Raw genomic sequence first — 18,985 nt, 5'->3', positions numbered from 1 at the left:
AAAACTATATATGTAATTTTATTTATGACAAAAACAAATTTGCATACACAAGATGGATAGACTTGCTTATTTTTACATAAAAGTCAAATCTTGGTTATTTTAAACTGTACAACAGAGTTTCTTTAGTTTTTTTCAGAGTTGGTAGATATTTTGTTTTTTATAACCATCAATGTTGTGAAGGCCACTTTATATAAATATATCTTACAAAAGGGTAGAAGGGCCATTTCAGAAATCATTGGAAATCCTTCTAATCCAAAGCCGAAATATATTTAATTAGTTCTCACCACACTCAAGTCAAAATGTAAACAGCAATTTTAAAACTCAAAGGTTGTATTACAATACAACCAAAAGGATGTATGAATTTTCTACTAACATGTTGAAGAATGATGTATGGGGAAGTATCACAAGTGTTTTTCATAATTAAACCATCATGTTTCTATAAGAGCGCAAAACCTTGTGTGGAGAGTGAAGATGCTGTAATTCATAATGTACAGGAAGTAGTCTTGCGTCTGAGCCACGGTGCTTCAGGCATGATTGTGTGGCATGAAGGCAAGCCTGGAGGAAAGTGAGCATGCCACGTTGAGAGCCAGGGCTGCGGTAAAGCCTGGAACAGCATACACTCAGCACTGCCAGAAGCAACTTGTGTTTGCCATGCGTCTGACTTTGACGTTTTTGGGTGCTGTGCATTCAGAAACCTTTTGCTATTGCAAAATTTTCACTGTTTTCATATTTAGTCCCAGGACTACAGGAGGGGCAACCACCTCCAGTTTAAGAAGCTGTGTCATTCGTCCTGACTTCTTCTTTTACTTTTGAAATCCTAAGATCTATCCAAAAATCATCTTTTTATGCTTGAGTTACAACTGGGTTTTCTTCCAATCAAAAGAACCCCAAACTGTAGTCCAGTCCCTAAGGACTGACTAATTAAGAAAAACACAAACCTTAATCTCCTTTTTTTGGGATTTATTTAAAATGTATGACAAGAGAGGAGTTTTGACTTGTAATTAGTTCTGGTTTTGCCTGAATGTATATGTGTCACTGGTACTATGGAGATGAAATGGTTGTAGGATCTCCTGGAACTGAAGTTATAGATGGTTGTCAGCTACCATGTGGGTGCTGGGACAGGAACCCAGAGCCTCTGCAAGAGCAACAAGGTGCTCTTGACCTCTGAGCCAACTCTCCAGCCTCCTCCCTACCCCCACATTATTACCTTTTTAATATTCGGTCTTTTGAGGCCCTGTGTTTCCAAGCTGGGCTAACTTCATGCTCTTCGTTTAGCTCACTGAGCTTTGAATGCTGAGGTGAACACTCCTGGCCTCTGAAGGCCTGGATGACGGTTGAGAGGTAAAATCATGGAAGTGGTAACATTTAGGGGATGAGAGAAAAAGTGAATTACATGGTAATGAGGGAGGGCCCGGATCAGCAGGAGAAAATCCCAGGGAAAATGGGTTTAGGGGATGATGGTAGGGGGTTAGAGGAGGAGCAGGCAGGTCTGGAAGGCCTCTGTTGGATTTGCTAATTAGGTCAATGGTTAGAGCTGGATTTTTCTAGACTTGGTTAGCTGTAGTGAGAAGACCATCATAACATACAACTCAAATACAGAGGAGAAAGGGAGTCAATCATTTTGCTTCCTGACTGTGGATGCAACGCGACCAGCTGCTTCAAGCTCCTGTTGCTACTACGACTTCCGAGCCATAATAGACTGAACTCTAGACTGTGAGGCACAATAAACTTGTCCCTTCTGAAAGCTGCCTTTGTTGGGGGTAATTCTGTCGTAGCAACAAGACAACTAATACAGAAAATTGGTCAGGAATGAGGTTGTTGACCATGTGGTTGTTAGGCCTTTGGCATGGAGTTGTGGGAGAAACATGTAGGAGCCTGGGACTTTGGGTTAGAAAAGTTCTTTGATGATGTGAAAGAGCTTAATGGGCTCTTTTGGTGAGAGTTAAGAATTCCACAGGCAAGAAAGATGTGGATAGTCTGACTTCTGAGGCTTCAGGGGAAGACAAGAACTCTGTTGGAAACAATGGTAGAAAACATTCATGTATATTTAGGCAAAGAATCTTGCTGCATTTTGTACATGTCCCAAGGACTTAAGGGAAGCTGAATATAAAAACAACTAACTAGTCAGGCATGGTAGGACACACCTTCAATCCCAGCACCTGGAAGGCGAAGGCAAATAAAGCTCTATGAGTTCAAGGCTGGCCTGACCTACACAAAGAGTTCCAGTCAGACAGGGCTTCCCAGTGAGATCTTGTCTCAAAACAGTAACATCACCACTCAAACCACCACCACTAACAACAAAGCAGAGCAAAACAAACAGACAAACAAAATAATTGATGTGTTTGGCAGAGGAAACTCCAAGGCAAGCTAGCATTCAGCCTGTGGCACTGTTTTTGTTCATCACATTTACCTAGGTCTGCAGTTAAAGAAAGAATAACAGGTGGGCAGAATTTTTCTTTCCTAGTGTATAGTTTGTCAAGAAAAAGAGATTGGATGATTTTTAAATTGCAGCTAATGCACACATTAAAAGCAAGTTTAGTTGTTCAAGAGAAATAGTCTGCAAAATGCCACGAGGGCAAGACCCATCAAAGACTTTAGAAAATACAAGTTCATTTGAAAGCAGAAAGGGTAAGCCAAGAATGCTGCTGGAGGAGCGCCTTGTTTCTGGAAAGTGCCTGCCTAAGGAAGTATTTCCCCATGGTTAGCCCGTGTAGGCTGCTATAGCCGGTCCAGGGAGACACATCTCCATCCTGAGCTGGCAGTGGAAGTTAGAAGTGTCATCTATATGGCACTAGTTGGGTAGGCATGAAAGATGCAAGAGTAAGGAGATCATGGAGTCTTGTACCATAGTTTCAGAGAACAACTGAGCCTAGGCAATATGGTAGGACTGCAGTCCCTGAGAGGCTACTGTATGAAGCTATGAAAGCAAAGCCCAGCTTGCAGTGGAGACCCCGGGATGTTGAAGATGCCAGAATTACGAGATGTCTGCTGAGGATGCGTGCATGGTGTGGAGGTGACTCAAGAGAGAAGCTGTGAGGCTGGAGAGATGACTTGCTTAGTAGCACTTGCTTCTCTTACAGAGGATCTGAGTTGGGTGCCTAGCACCCCTGCGACGGTTCAAAACTGTCTATAACTCCACTTCCGGGGGAGGATCCGATGTCTCCTAGTATCTGTGGGCATGACATGTGCATATGTGTGTGTGAGACACTTGTATATATATGCAGGCAAAACATTCATACATAAAACTAAGAAAATTTTCACTTAAAGAGAGGCTTTGTGTCCTTCAGACCGCAGAGGAGGAGGTGGCAGGAAAGCCTAAGCTTGTTGGAACCCAGATCAGTTCGTCATGAGCTCTCCACGCCTGACACAGAGCTGCAGGATGTTATGTTTGCTTTGCAGGGGTTTGGCGTCATTTTTCCTTATGTCTGCCTCTGGATGAGGATGTTCACTCTGTGCCATCCCATTTTGGAACTATGCAATGAATTTTCTGTTGTTACAGGGGCTCACAGTTAAGAGATTGCCTTAGTCTCAGAAAAGACACTTTTCACCCTCCCTAGTATTGGGGCTGCCAAAGGTTATGGGGACTTTCGAAGTTGTGCTGAACGCATCTGTATCACGAGATGGCTGTGATCCTAGAAGGTGAGAGGTAATTGTTTAACAGTAACACTGACTGTCAAGCTGACAAGGGGTAGAATTGTGAAGAAGGTTAATTTTGTCAACTGGATGGGATTTGCAAAGACCTTGGAGACAAATCTTTAGACATGTCTGGGAGTGATTTTCTAGATTAAGTTAACTAAAATAGAAAAAACTCACCCTAACTTCCAAACCAGATAAAAATAAAAAAAGGAAGCTGAGCCCTTGCATGCATCTCTCTTTGCCTCCTGTCTATAGATGCAGACTGACCTGCTGCTTCAGGTTCCGCTGCCATAAATATCCTGCCACAATGGACTATAAGCTGGAACTGTGAGCCAAAACAAACCCTTCCTTAAGTTGTCTGTGCTAGAGTTTCCTCACATAGAACAAAGAACTCCTGTCCAAAGGACACACTCCAACATCCAAAACATACACGGCACGCCTTAACTGCTTACTAACTAACTAGTGCCCTGCTACTCAGTACTACCCAGACATTCCTGGCCCTTCCAAATCTACCTTCATACCTCAGAGTGGCTTACCAGTCCATTTTCCCATTCCTCTCTTTACAAATAGCCCATATCTTGTAGCTAGGTGTATTTGCTTAGATATGCAAGCATTTCTGTGTAGGGTAAAATATAATATATATATATAATATATATATATATATTATCCTTTTACCTTTGGATCATAGCTTCTTGATATGAATAGCAGGGTTTTGTAGAATAAACAATATGCTTCTTTTTCGGTCTTGAAATTGATTTCATGCATCATATCCAGCTTTCCTCAAAACATATGCTAGAATATTAATCCAATAAAATAAAATTGAGTCAGTGCCAAAGACCATTGTAAGTAAAATTTTAAAGTTAGCAACACACACACACACACACACACACACACACACACTACTCATCTGCTGTCTGGTCAGTTTTAAGGATGGACACTTCATAACATCTCAACGTTTTGAAGCTGTTACAAGTCTTACCAATGGGTTTAATCTGCTTTTTAAAACCCCCTCCTCTGTGTAAAGACAAAAGGGAATTCTTCGAAATGAATTAAGTTATGAGAGAGAAAGAGTGGAAGCTTGAACAAAATTCTCTTCTAACGTCATTGTGGAACCAATTCCCAGAGACATGGGGGACTGGGAGAGCACCTCAAGTCAGTGTCAACCTGATCGTGCAGATACCACCTGGGGACATCATGTTGGTGGGCATTTTTACATTTTTTTTTTTTTAGACTTCGTCTGATTAAGGCTTCCACCAAGAACAGGATTTCCTTTGACTGTCCTGTGTTTTGTTTTAATGAGCCGGTGCTTTCAAGTGTTGTTACCTACCGGGCCCAAACCGGTGGTCTAAGGAGGAGGGGTGAAAGCCATTTGTCTCCTCAGGGATCAAGCTAGTTGGCCCTTGAAGCGAAATTGCGGAGGCCGTTCAAATTGAACAGGATGAGGTTTGAAGCTGTTGCAGGGAAAGGTGTCCGCGACAGCCACCTAACAAACCTTTGATGTGCAGCCTTCCTTGGCCAGTCAGCTCTGGATCTCTAACAGTCTCAGGACTCTTGGGCGTTATCCTCGCCTCTGGCCAATTCCTGTGGTACCCACGGGGCCCTTCCCTCTCCTGCCTCTGGGATCCCGCGCTCCCATCCCCCACCTCCCTTCCTTCTTCCACTCCCCGCTCCCCCCTTTCCCTTTCTCGCCCCCTCTCTTTTCTCTCCATGCCCTCCAGCCCAGCCCACTCGGCTTTCTCATTTCATCTTTTAGGCGCACACTAATGCTCCCGCTGCAAACGCCCACAGCTCCCTCCACCGAGGGCGGCGCTGCCGGCCGGCGGCGTGCAGTCGCGCAGGCGCGCTGAGCGGCAGGCGAAGGGGAGGGGGATGCTGGCGGGCTCCGCGCAGGCGCGCGCCGCTCTGCTGGGCACGGCTTGGCACGGGCGTCTTTCCCTCGCTCTGTCTAAGCTGCGGAGCTTCTCCGGGCGGAGAGGCGCTCGGCTGCACCATGTTTCTCCACTCAGTCAACCTCTGGAACCTGGCGTTCTATGTCTTCATGGTGTTTTTGGCGACCCTGGGGCTGTGGGATGTCTTCTTCGGCTTCGAGGAGAACAAGTGCAGCATGAGCTACATGTTCGAGTACCCCGAGTACCAGGTACGGCCCTCCCTCCCTCACCTGCGCTCCCGCACCTCCCGGGCTCCTCTCGGGCTCAGCTGGAACGCTGCGAGTCCGAGCTCTCCTGGCACTTGAAGTCTCCTGCTTCGTGCTGGGCAGGGCATCCTCGCCTCCGCGACCCCTCGTCCCCGCACCCAGACCCCGGATCCCGATTTCTGACCGCCAGAGAGCCAACCCCGGTCCCTCTCCCCAATCCTTATCCTTCCCGGACCCTCCTTTGCTTGCAAGGAGAATGATTTCCCTTCGCGCCCAGTGATGGGCACGTTAGATTTCGCTTTTCTGGAAGAGAAACAGCGTCTTGCAGAGTTGCCAAAGCTGATTTAAAAAGAGGCTCTGAGGTTTTACCTCTGGGTGAAGTGAAAGACTGGCCTGATGAATAATTAACTGAAAACTATCTAGTTTCCTCCGGTGGGGAATTTTTGCCGATCCACCTGTTCTGTAGGTTCTGAGTCCGTGGGTGTGCGTACCTGTGTTTTGCATGCCTCTGGTCAGTCAGTGACCTGCATAATCGATTACGATATCTATTATAATCAGTTGCATGTACATTCTGGTGTTATTTTGTTGTCTCACTGGATTTAACAGGATCTGCTTCCTCTTTCACCGCCCCTCCCAGCCTCCTCTGTTCTAATTTGAATGCTTTCATTAATTGCTTCATTTGTTCTGCGTAGTAGAATCTAGAATTCCATTCATGACCAGCAGTAGAAAGAGATGATAACAAATGACACAGCTGTCAGGAGAAATTTCCCTCTGGTGATATTTCTCTTGAGATTTCTAAATGAATCTCTTAATTTTGGGATCTCTATTATAATAAAATATAAACAATACATTGTTTAAATATATGCTATATTTATAAAATATACACAATACGTTTTGATAAAGTGCATTCTTAGTATACTTTTAGGATCATAGCAGATTTTTCTGTCGATAAAGAATGAAAATCAGGCTTGCATCTGTGTACAGAAGCCTGTGTCTAGAGGAAGCCTGTTTGATGCCCTCTTATTTACATTTAAAAACTGAAATTTAAATTGCGGAGGAGCTTCCCGTAGATATTTTCGAGTTCCTACCTTGGATTTGCATCCGTGGTTATGAGGGAAAGTGAACACTGTATTTCAGATGCTCTTGGAGATTTTTAACACGTTAGTGTTAATTCCTAAGCCAATAGACGGATGTGATGTTGGTTTATGCGCATTACAATCTTAGTAGTTAAGTATATGAACTTTAGGGTTTGTTTTTTTTTTAAACTGAAAATACAGTTCATTCTAATTCTCTTTCATTGCCTATGGTTTAATAATTTGAAAACTCAGTAATATTGAAGTAGGCCGCTTTAGTGGTACTGTATTAAATGGTTACAATAAAATTATTTTGGAACAATCGTTTCTATTTATCTTTAGATTTCCCACCATTATTTGATCTATTTTCATATTTGCAATAGTAGAAATTGCCTTCCTTTATGTTGAGAACAAAGCATATGGCTCTCACAGATGGGTCTTCTGCCTCATGAAATTGACTAGAAAGAGAAAATTAGTGTCACTGAGACAAAAGGGCTGCTGGGCTTTTATGTTGACTCATGGGTATGTAGTTATTTTGGTATAGAGTGCTGTTTTGGAGTTTGACACTTAATAATTTGTGTGCACAGTAATAATCATAGTGGTGGAAGTTTTAGTGTACATCTTTAGCAGACTTTGAATGAATTATGTTATTTTACAAACAGAATTAAGGCCTACCTATAGAAATGAGCCCTTTCGAGTAAATACTGAGATTTTCAGAGCCGAGTGGCTTTCATAGAAGTAAATCTGTTCTAAAGATAGTTTATCTGTTGCCTCCTTGATTAGCATTCCCCAAGCTTTCTAATTGCTTGCAGGTTGGTGTCCAGCAGGTGGCAGAGCCTCCTCATGGTAGCTCATCCTTCTTGAGGCCTTTTTCTTTTCCCGTTTTTAAAGTTACTTATTTGTGCCTTTCCTAGCTAGTCAGTAGAAAATGATAAACAGCCTTTTTGTTTTTAAGTGACAGAAATTTGAAACTCTTTGCAAAAATGAAATTTTGAATTTAAAATGGTTTATTATCTCTATTCATCCTTTGCCTATAGTTTTCCTGGATGCACTTAGTTGGAATTAACTATATTTTATGGTTAGATCTTCAGTCTACCATATCACTTACAGCTTCTTGCTCTATGATGCCAGTAGGACCAAACGGTTGTTCAGCTGCACATAATTTTAGGCAAATTATAGAATTTGAGCAGAAACACCTGAGTTGTTTTTCTCTCATATGCTCATTTGTCTCTGGTCGTGCGTGTGACCTAATGATTGCTCTCTGAAAGGAAATGTTGATGCTGCAAATATAAACCATATTTTATCATAGAGCATGATGATGTTTATTTAGACAGTCATTTATTGAATGACTTGGTATATTTGGCATGAGAGGGTACTAGTGATAAAAAAGCCCCTATGCCTTTAATGTATATGTTTTAACAAGAAGAGAGGCAAGAATATAAAATTCAGTTATAATGTATCAAGAGACTGTATACAAGGCTCTTTATCCATGTTTGTACTGGCTCCGTGGAGGGAAAGAGCACTTGCTGCTTTTGCGTGGAGCCTGGGTTCAGTTCCCAGCACCCACCTGGTGGTTTACAACCATACTTAACTCCAGTGCCAACCAGACACCCTCTTCTGGCTCCACAGGCAAAACACAAAAAAAAATTAAAAAAAAAATATATCATTTGAGATGTAAACGAATGGAATGATTAATAAGAAAAAAAAACCCAGCTGAAGTAAGGGGAGCAGGAGAGGTGAATGTGGACATGCGAGTCATTTGGCTAGCATATATGAAGGAGGGAAGGCACAGGACATACTGTCTGATCAGCATTTTATAACATATTACTATTATATAAAAAGGAGAAAATAATCTATGAACATATTTGCCTGTGTGGATATTACATCCAAATTATACTTGGCAGCCTACATGAGCTGATTAACATTGGTTGTCATTTGGAATGGGGGAACTGGCCAGCTATAGGACCATGGTAAGAGACATTCTTCTCAATGCCTGTCCTTTTGAATTTGAAAAAATTTAAGCACATTAAACACAAAATTTAAAACATGACATGTATAAATTATAAGAGTGACATAGATTTTGGAATCAAATTTTAAAAGCTACTCTCTCTAAAGTCTTTATTATGTATGTGTACAGTATGGAAATACATGAGGATGCGTTTAGCTAGATGTTTTGGTAGCAGGCATGAACTGGATTGTAGCCAAGGATTTATGACAAGAAGAAAGACCTGTCTGAAAAGTTAAATTGTGTCTAGGTGGTGTTTTCCTGTTTTAACCAAGCCAGAGCCCTTAGGCCTACTCTTGGGAGTAGCCTCAGTCAAGGGTGAGAGCTCCTACGAAGAACTTTAAAGTGTCTGCATTTATTTTGATAATTTTGGGATTTTTTGGTTAAACCATGGATATCAAACTTTTATAGTTTTCATTTACAAGAGAAAGATATATACTACATACACATACACACACACACGTGCACACATACACACACACGCGCGTGCACGCATGCATGCACACATACACACACACCTGCACACCTGCACACATACACACGCACACACACACATGCATGCATACACACACACACACCTGCACACATACACACATACACACACACATGCACACATACACGCACCCGCACACATACATACGCACACACACATGCACACATACACACATGCGCATACATGCACACATACACATACACACACATGCACACATACACACACATGCACACATACACACATGCGCATGCACGCATGCATGCACACATACACACACCTGCACACCCGCACACATACACACGCACACACACATGCACACATACACACGCATACACACACACCTGCACACATGCACACGCACATGCACACACACACGCACACATACACACACATGCACACATACACACATGTGCATGCATGCACACATGCACACATACACACACATACACACACACACACACACACACACACACACACAGGCGTGCGTGCATGCGTGCGTGCATGCATGCGCGCTTTCCTAAGCCAGTGTTCTCTAGCAGTTGAGGGCTTTCCTAAGCCAGTGTTCTCTAGCAGTTGAAGGGTTGTTAGAACGCTTCTCTTTTGGGAGAGGTGTACATTGACAATGAGAACAGCCTCCTGAGGTGCAGTCAAGGGAGTACAGGCTGCAGAGTTGCCTCCTAGGAGTACTTAATGCGAGAGTCACTGCTTGTCACTAAATGTCTTTTGGGGGTGAGAGTTTGCTTATTTTAAAGTGTCCATATGAAGTAATTTGTATTGGAGTCCTACAGCTATGTTTTTTATGCTTTTTTTTCTCAGCATAGCATCCCTTCTGTGTGCCCATCAGTTGCCTCTCCTGTTGTCTTTCTGACGGGTGCTAGATCTTGTGCTCTGCCTGGAGGTGTCATTTGCCATTTGCCTGCATTTCTTACCATTCTTGTTTCCTCTTCTCTTCTTCTTTCCCTTCCCCTCCTTGACTCTCCATCTCCTCTACCTTTCCCCGACCTGTGTATTTTTAGCATATGTATATATTGCTAATTTTTAAATGATACAAATATTTTACAATGAAATTGCCCATAAAATATGTCAAGTATGTTTTGCCTACTTTTTAACTTCAGAGAAATATATATATGTGTGTGTGTGTGTGTGTTTTGTTTTTGTTTTTGTTTTTCAAGACAGGGTTTCTCTGTGTAAACTTGGGTGTCCTGGGGCTTGACTGTAGACCAGGCTGATGTTGAACTCAGAGAGATCTACCTGCCTCTGCCTCCCAACTGCTGGGATTAAAGGCTTGTGCCACCACTGCCTGGCCTTTTTAGACATGTTGATAATTTCTAGTTTTCTGGATTAATGTTCAGCTTTGCTCAAACTTGTCTACTAAACTAAAAACTATGTGTGCACCATTGCATTAAATTATGTTCTTATTTGGGAGCAGTTAAAGAATTGCTTCTTTATTCTGCTATATTTTCTTTTTTGCTTGACCCCAGTAAATAAACTGTTGCATCATTCTCAGTTTTGTTTGCACATTGCATAACATTATTGGGACTAATTTGACTTGAAATGCTAGTGTGCTTATAAAGCACACGGTAGAGTTGGTTTTTCTGTGTTTGGTATGTTGGAGGAGATAATTTAAAGTGCCAGCCTATTAAATAATAAGCACGTTGTCCTGTAGATGCTTCTGTGGTATAGTTGGCCTGGTGTATGGTAATATCTTCAAAGGAGTATTCTAGAATCCACACAAATGATTAGAAATCTCTTGTGAGCAATACTTTTTCTGCAATATTAATAACACAGTTTTTGAAATACATATAGTAAAAATTTTTCATCAAGTATATACATGTTTCACATTTCTAGATTAATGATGCATTGATATCTGTTTCAGTTTTTGATTTAGTGCAGTAAATCATTTTTTTGTAATGGTTTCTGTTATAAAATAAAATAATGGAAACTTCAGGTATGGTGACGTGCTCCTGTAATTTCCAACACTTGGGAGACAGGGGTAAGAAGATGAAGAATCAGCAGCAGAGCCTGCATAGTGAAACCCCACCTCAAAGAGGGAATGGAAAAGCTTACACTTTGCTACATCTTTAATAAATGCCTACTCTTTGGGGATGATGTTAAGACCTTGCATATGTGGTACAACATTAAGATTTGCAAAGTAGCTTACGACTTGCTGACAATCCATGTAGCTGGTCCATCAATTGAAGCTTATGTTATTCAATGGACTATTTATGGTAAGAAGAAGAAGTCTTGTTGATCAAGACTTTGTTGAAAGGTTTAGATTATTTTGTTAAACCATCATAGTTAAAAACATTGCCCAACAAACTAAATGGGGCTCTCAAATGGCTTAGTAGATGAAGGGCTTGCCATGCAATCACGAGATAGTCCCTGAGTTGGTCCCCAGCACAGCGGTAAAAAGCTGGGCATGGTAGTCTGTGCCTGTCATCCCTGTGCTGGGGAGGCAGAGTCAGGCCAGGCAGTCTAGCTGAATCTGTGATTTCTAGGTTCAGGAAGAGATCTTGTCTCAAATTCAACAAGTCGGAGAATATTTGAGGATACCCAGTGTTGACGTATGGCTTCCACATCCACGCATACAATGCATATGCCTGTGCACACATGTGAACACATACATGTAAAACATACACAGATACACACACACAAATGAATGAACATGCATGTACACACACACCCCCAACAATAACATGTTTTGTTTAAAGTTGTAACAGCTAGAGTATATAAGTGGGCCCAAGTAAAAGGAGATTTCTTATAAAGTAGTTTAAAATGGCAAAAAGAATTGATTTGACCATGGAAAGGTCTTATCCTTATTTTAAACTGTAGTTGATAACTGGTTTTAAATTGAATGCATTTTCAGTTAAGTTTATGTGAAACTTTCTGACATATACTAGTAACATATAGCCATTGTCAGGGATTATTTTGACTGATTTGTTAGAATTTCAACCATATGTGTTTTATGCTTTTATGAAGGTTATACTCTTCAAGATCCATATAATTTAAGAATAATCCCCTGTATGAAAACTGAAAAGTTAAGCTTGTTTTGTGCACTGGGTATGGTTTATAGCATTTATAATATTTGTATACTATACCATTATGTGGTTTATAGCATTCATAATATTTGTATACTGTACCATTTTAAAGTTCTTTAACTTATGTTTACATTGAATCTGAGCCATGTTAATAAAAGTGATTAAAATGGACTTATTTAATTTATTTATTTTCTGTAGAAAATAGAACTTCCAAAGAAACTGACAAAGCGGTATCCAGCATATGAGTTATATCTTTATGGAGAAGGATCGTACGCTGAAGAACACAAAATTCTCCCGTTGACAGGAATTCCTGTTCTCTTTCTCCCTGGTAATGCCGGAAGCTATAAGCAAGGTAGGTAATGGAAGGAAGAAGTTAAAGCTGTGCAGTTCAGCTCCAGACTTTGAATCATGTGCGTAATGCTAGAATCAAGTGGTGTGAATGAAGAGTTTACTCTGTCAAGTACTATGTCAGACCTACTGGGAGACCCATGCACATGCCACTTCCTTCAAGAGAAAGAAGAGATTTAAAATAGAAGGAAAAGGAGAGTCAAGCACTGCTTTGCAGAGAGTGAGTAGAATCAGATGGCATAGGGTAGGATGAATAGATTTACAGGCATTCAGAAGTCAGATGGCATAGGGTAGGATAAATGGATTATACAGGTATTCAGAAGTCAGATGGCATAGGGTAGGATGAATAGATTTACAGGCATTCAGAAGTCAGATGGCATAGGGTAGGGTAAGTAGATTATAGAGGTATTCAGAAATAGAGGAAAGGTTTATGTTGGAAATGAAGTTACTGAGAATGGAACCTGAAGCATTCAGTGGGGAGATAAAATCTTAAATTATGCTGAACAAGAGAAGAGATCAGTGTCTCTCCTTGGGTAGAGACATGTAGCAGTATGGAGGGATTACAGAATGGTGGGGGGAATGTCAAGAGTTTCTGGCATAGCAGCCAGATATCCCAATCTGTAACTAATTTTGTTTACAAACAAAATCTGCTTCAGTTCTTATAAACATTGGAGGAATTGTTGTGTAACAAACCCAGACTTGCTTTAACATGTATGGTAATCATATGTGATTATTAATTCATCTACAAAATATTTGTGGAGTATCTTCCGTAAGCCAGGGAGTATTCTAGGTATTAAATATCCAGGGTAGAAGAGAACAGTGCTCATCAAACACATGTTTCTATTGGGAGACAGTCATCAGTAGATGTTCCAGTAACATTAAAAGCTATGAAAAATAAATAAGTAAAGCACCAAGTGAGGTTAGTAGTCGGAACGTGGCTTGTTCAGACGAGGAGGTCAGGAAAGGCCATGGCGAGGAGGTGGGATTTGAGGGGAGCTAGAACGTAGTTTAGGGAAGTACCTGATACAAAAATGTGTTTGCACTCAGGACCACCATGACTAGAGAAAAATGAAGTTAGGATGTATATGTATATGTATATGTATATGTATATGTATATGTATATATGTATACACACACACTTCTACAATTCTAATTTTGTGGTAATTTTTATAATTTTCTCTGTAGTCTTAATACCTATGTGAACATCCCTGGGATACTTTACTTCTTTGGGGAAGATTTTAACCTTTATAATGTATAACCATCAAGTGTGTATTCTTTGTGCTTGGTTTCTCCCAGTCTGTTTTGTCTGTAAAAGTCCTCTAAGTTCCTGTATGGACAGTAAACTATCCATTTATTTAACACTATATTATTCTTTTATATAATTTTTATAGAAGATAATTTGTATAATTTTTATATTATTTTTGTATTGGCAGTTACAGTGTCCTTCTACATACATCTCTAGAGCACATAAGTTTCTGTACTTGTAGATTTAACCTAGTCGTATTAACTCCCCATCACAGGTTATACATCTCTGCTTATCTTTACTTATTACACTGATTATCTCCTTATAATTAGCATATGATGCTTTCCTTTATACTACCCATTTGACAACACTGAAATTGTGAAATTAAAATTTTCACAAATCTAATAAATAGAGTTTACTTTTTGAAAAGGACCACTGTGGCTCTGCTTTGAGGAGAATATGCTATTACAGGGCAAGAGTGGGAGCAGCAAAGATGCTTAAACATCATGTGTCATCAGAGAAAGGCAAATCAAAATACGGTACCACTCCCTACAATGATACTATAATGGCTATAATAAAAAAGACAGATAGTAGCAAATGCTACAAAGATGTGGAGAACTGGAATCCTCACACATTGCTGGTGGGATGTGAAGAGACGAATTAGTGATGCAAATGCTACAACATGGATGGACCTTGCAAACATCATAAAAAGTGAAAGAGGCCAGTCACACAAAGTCACATTATGGTATGATACCATTTATCTGAAATGTTAAGAATAGGCAAATTCATGGACACAAGAGAATAAGCTGGTACATATTAGGGGACTAGGAGGAATGGCAGGATTGGAGAGTGACTACTCATGTGGTTGAAATACTCAATTTCCAAGGAGGTTGTACAATACTCACTAGAAGTGACAAATGCACAAAAATCCATGGAATTACAAATTTTGCACAGGGTGGCTTGTGTCATATGTGAATTATATCTGTTCTTTTAATTGGTTGTGCGAGTGTGTGTGTGTGTGTGTGTGTGTGTGTGTAGAGAGAGAGAGAGAGAGAGAGAGCAAGTTGGAGGGTTAGGGATGGTGCCTATAGACATGTGTGGGTAGAAGCTAGAGATCACCATTGGGGTTTTTGTTTTGTTTTGTTTTGTTTTGTTTTTAAATCAGTCTCCACGTTTTCCTTTCTTCTTTCCTTCATCTGTCTGTTTTATTTTTTTATTTTTTTAATGCTCTCACTGAACCTGTAGCTGTAAGATTTACCCAGAGATCTGTCCAGCAAGCCTCCAGGATTCTTTTATTTTTGTTCCTCAGTGCTGGTAGTATATGCCTGGCCTTTTACATGGATTCTGGGCTCGGGCTCAGGGTGTTTGTGTTTGAACAGCAAACACTTTACCTGAGCTGTAGCCTCCACTTGCTATTTGGTACCATTGATGTGTGTCACACTGAAATAAGCTGCTTATATTCATGATGGGTTTACTTATTAAAAACTTCAAGATGAGTTGGATGCTCTTCTGGGATTGTTCTATATAGTGAGCCCTCTGCTCTTTTACTCTGCAGTTCGTTCTATCGGCTCTATCGCACTTAGGAAAGCAGAAGACATTGACTTTAAGTACCACTTCGACTTCTTCAGTGTCAACTTCAATGAAGAACTGGTGGCATTGTATGGTGGGAGCCTTCAGAAGCAGACCAAGTTTGTACACGAATGCATTAAAGCAATTCTCAAACTCTACAAGGTAGGAGATAAATATGCAAATCAGTAGTGTCAATGGCTTTTTTTTTTTTTTAGGGACACATTTGATTGTAAATAGTATATTTGTTTATGTTGGAGTTGAAACAAAAATACAAAAATGGCAGTACTTTTTAAAACAAAGAATGTAGTATCTTCAATTCAGTGCTAGTTTAAAGATCTAGGTTGAACTGAAACTTCCTAGTTCATTGAGAGATCCTGTCTCAGAAGATAAGGTGGAGGGTCAGCGGGTAAAGGCACCTGTTGCCAGTGTGATGACCTGAGTTCAGTCCCTGCCCCTCTCCCCACCCTGCCTCCTGCTACTTACATGTGCATACACACCACACAATAACAAATCAAAAACTAGAATGACTAAATTACTATCTCTTCAATCGACTATAGGGAAAGGCATTGTGTCTTGGAAAATGGTGGACACTTGAAAGACTTTGGGTTTCATCCTCTGCCCCTGGCCCCCAAAGAAAGAAATTCCCTAATGATAAAGGGTCAATTTATGTGAGGCAAGTGGCCGGTGCCACCAGACAGACTTCAGTTGGTAAGGCTGAAGCAGGTTCAGAACCCCAGAGAGTCTTCAGAATTGAGAATGGTAGGTGCTGAACCAGCTCCCTGCCAAGCTCCACTTGTCCTGGAACACATGACTATGACACCCCACTGAGAGGACCATGACAACTGGTCACGTAACATAAAAACTTGGAGTTCTCCATGCTAATGAGGTATCTAGAGAGGCCCTTAGTGTTTAGCCAGTGAGCTTCTCTTCCTGAGCATCCCTTCCCACAAAGGTATTTAATCCCTGGCTTACCCGGAGTAAGATATATGCCTTGACATCTGCCATCAAATAAAGCAGCTTGGACAAGCAAGGACTGTCTCTTTTATCGAGGATTGCTGTAGGGGTGCGGCCTTTGTAGTAAAGAACTGTGCCTAAATCTCCCGGAGAAGGCCTTCTCTCCTCCCGCCCCTCCGTTCGACAAGCACTGAGTCGGAACTGAACTGGATTCAGTCTCAGCTCAGCGGTCCCCTTCCCACCTGGCACGTTGGGGAAGCATAGAGCCATGGCCCCATTCTCAACTCCTGGTGGTCCCCAGCAGCATCTGTGTACAGGAGATTGGGAACCACGGCATCCATCCCAGATCTCACTGTTTCTCACCTGGAAGAACATGGACCTGAACCCCCTAATCATAGACGGTGCTCTGTCTCTCCTGAGCGGCTTGCGGGTGGTGCTTTGGCACCCCAGCAGCAAGGCAGACACACAGTCCAACAAATTTATATATATGTAAAAAAAAAAAAACCAAACCAACCCTCGAATCATTTGTATGCATCTAATCCTTCCGAATTCACAAAGCAAAGTCCAGTAGAACCAAGAACAGGAGTTAGCATTCTTAGCACAAATCAGCCCGTCTCACTGTCAATAAGAAAATCAGTAAACTGTAGATTGAACACCACTCACCAGGTTCTCCTATATGATGTTTACTGATAACTTTAAAACACTCTACTCAACAGCTATAGAAATACTCTTTTTCAATACACAATGACCATTTACTAAGCTGCATTCTGTGTTAGGCCATAGGCTGGGCTGTGGATATTAATAATCTTCAAAATCCTAGAACCATGTAATTTATTTCCTGAAAATAGCAAAGTTAAAAGTAAAAATCAAGATTTTTAAAAGTGTTCCTTTTACATTAAAAAAAGTGAAATTTGAAGATATTTTGAGCTGAATTAAAATGAAAATGTGTATCAGAATTTATATTTTATACATGTATAAAAGTTTCAACTAATAAAAAGGAATTTAGAGGATTAAATAATGGTTTTAAAAAAGTGCTGTTTGAATACTTATGTTAGAAAAGAGTAAGCTTTCAAATCGATGACTTAAGCTTACAGCCTTTATAAGCCAGGGAGAAAAGAAAGTTAATAAAGTTAGGTAAGAAAACAAGGTGAAAGTGGAAATTAAAGAAATAAAAAAAGAAAAAAAAAAAAGAAAAAAGAAGACTTATCTTTTGCCAAGAGTTGATTCATTAAAAAAGATCAACAGCTTGTAAATTATGACTAGACTTGATCTGAAAGATGAGAAAACAAAGTAACAATGTCAGGAACTAAGGAGGATGTATTTCTATGTTCGGAGAGGGTGAGACAGGAATATCATGCACACTTTCATGCCTGTAAACTTAATAACTCAGTCATACAAAGTTTTGACATAAGAAACAGAAAATCGGGGCTGGCGAGATGGCTCAGCGGGTAAGAGCACTGACTGCTGTTCCGAAGGTCCTGAGTTCAGATCCCAGCAACCACATGGTGGCTCACAACCACCCGTAATGAGATATGACACCCTCTTCTGGTGCGTCTGAAGACAGCTACAGTGAATTACTCTGGAGCAAGCAGGGCCGTCCTGAGTTCAATTCCCAGTAGCCACATGATGGCTCACGGCCATCTGTACAGCTACAGTGTACTCATACACATAAAATAAATAAAATAAATCTTTAAAAAAAAAAGAAGCAGAAAATCTGGGTACCCCAGTATCTGTCAGAATTTCTATTAAATTTCTAATTTAAAAATCTTACCACCAAGAAAAACCTTAGGGTTCAATGACTTTCAGTCACGTGAAATTCTAGTCCACGTTTAAGAACAAATGCTGATCTTAAAACAACAGCAGCAATTTTTAAAAGAGCAGAGGAAGAAAGGCCCAGCCTTCAGTCCAGCATGGATCTGACAGCAGAATTAGACGAAGGCTTTCAAAGAATAAGGGAGATAGAATTTCCTTTAAGAAAAAAGTAGAGAACACAACAGTCATTAGAAAGAAACTAAAGGGTTAATATTCCTCAGGATCATAAATATAAAATTCTCAACCAAATACCAGAGTACCAAACTCAGCAGTAAAAAAGAATGGTATATCATGACCAAATAGAATTTATTGCAAAAAAAACCTAATCTGATTTAATATCTAAATATGAGTCAGTATATGGTCCATCATAGCATCAGCTCTACAGCTGAAAGCCACTTGGCCACACTAGCACCAGTCCATGGCTTAATGTATAAAAAAAGGGACATAAATTCAGTGTAGGAGGAATAGAATTCCTAAGTGACCAGAGTGTTATGGGGAGAAAATTATCCTCTTTGCTGGGAGATTACAGGTTGGCATTTTGTATGAGAGAAAAACAAGCCTTAAGAACCACACCAGAGCCTTCCAGAACGCCTGGGCTGGGGTCCAGAGCAAACCTTGGGCGCAAGCTCCACAGCCAGTCCCACAACACCCAGAGGAAGCTCCACTCCCAGGTGCTCTGA

General features: G+C 40.7%; 1 protein-coding gene across 1 annotated transcript in view; it reads left to right on the top strand.

The window, feature by feature from the left end:
* Positions 1-5,504: 5,504 nt before the first annotated feature.
* Positions 5,505-18,985, top strand: part of Pgap1 (post-GPI attachment to proteins inositol deacylase 1) — an 84,688-nt gene continuing 71,207 nt past the window's right edge. Inside the window, exons 1-3 of the mRNA XM_031367502.1 lie at positions 5,505-5,773; positions 12,578-12,731; positions 15,526-15,701. Of these exons, the coding sequence (XP_031223362.1) occupies positions 5,627-5,773; positions 12,578-12,731; positions 15,526-15,701 (477 nt within the window). The 5' untranslated portion in view covers positions 5,505-5,626. The remainder of the gene's footprint in view (positions 5,774-12,577; positions 12,732-15,525; positions 15,702-18,985) is intronic.

The sequence above is a fragment of the Mastomys coucha genome, unplaced genomic scaffold, assembly GCF_008632895.1.
Source record: "Mastomys coucha isolate ucsf_1 unplaced genomic scaffold, UCSF_Mcou_1 pScaffold14, whole genome shotgun sequence".
NCBI lineage: Eukaryota > Metazoa > Chordata > Mammalia > Rodentia > Muridae > Mastomys > Mastomys coucha.
Note: the sequence above shows the minus strand (reverse complement) of the source record. Positions and strands in the feature narration are given on the sequence as shown.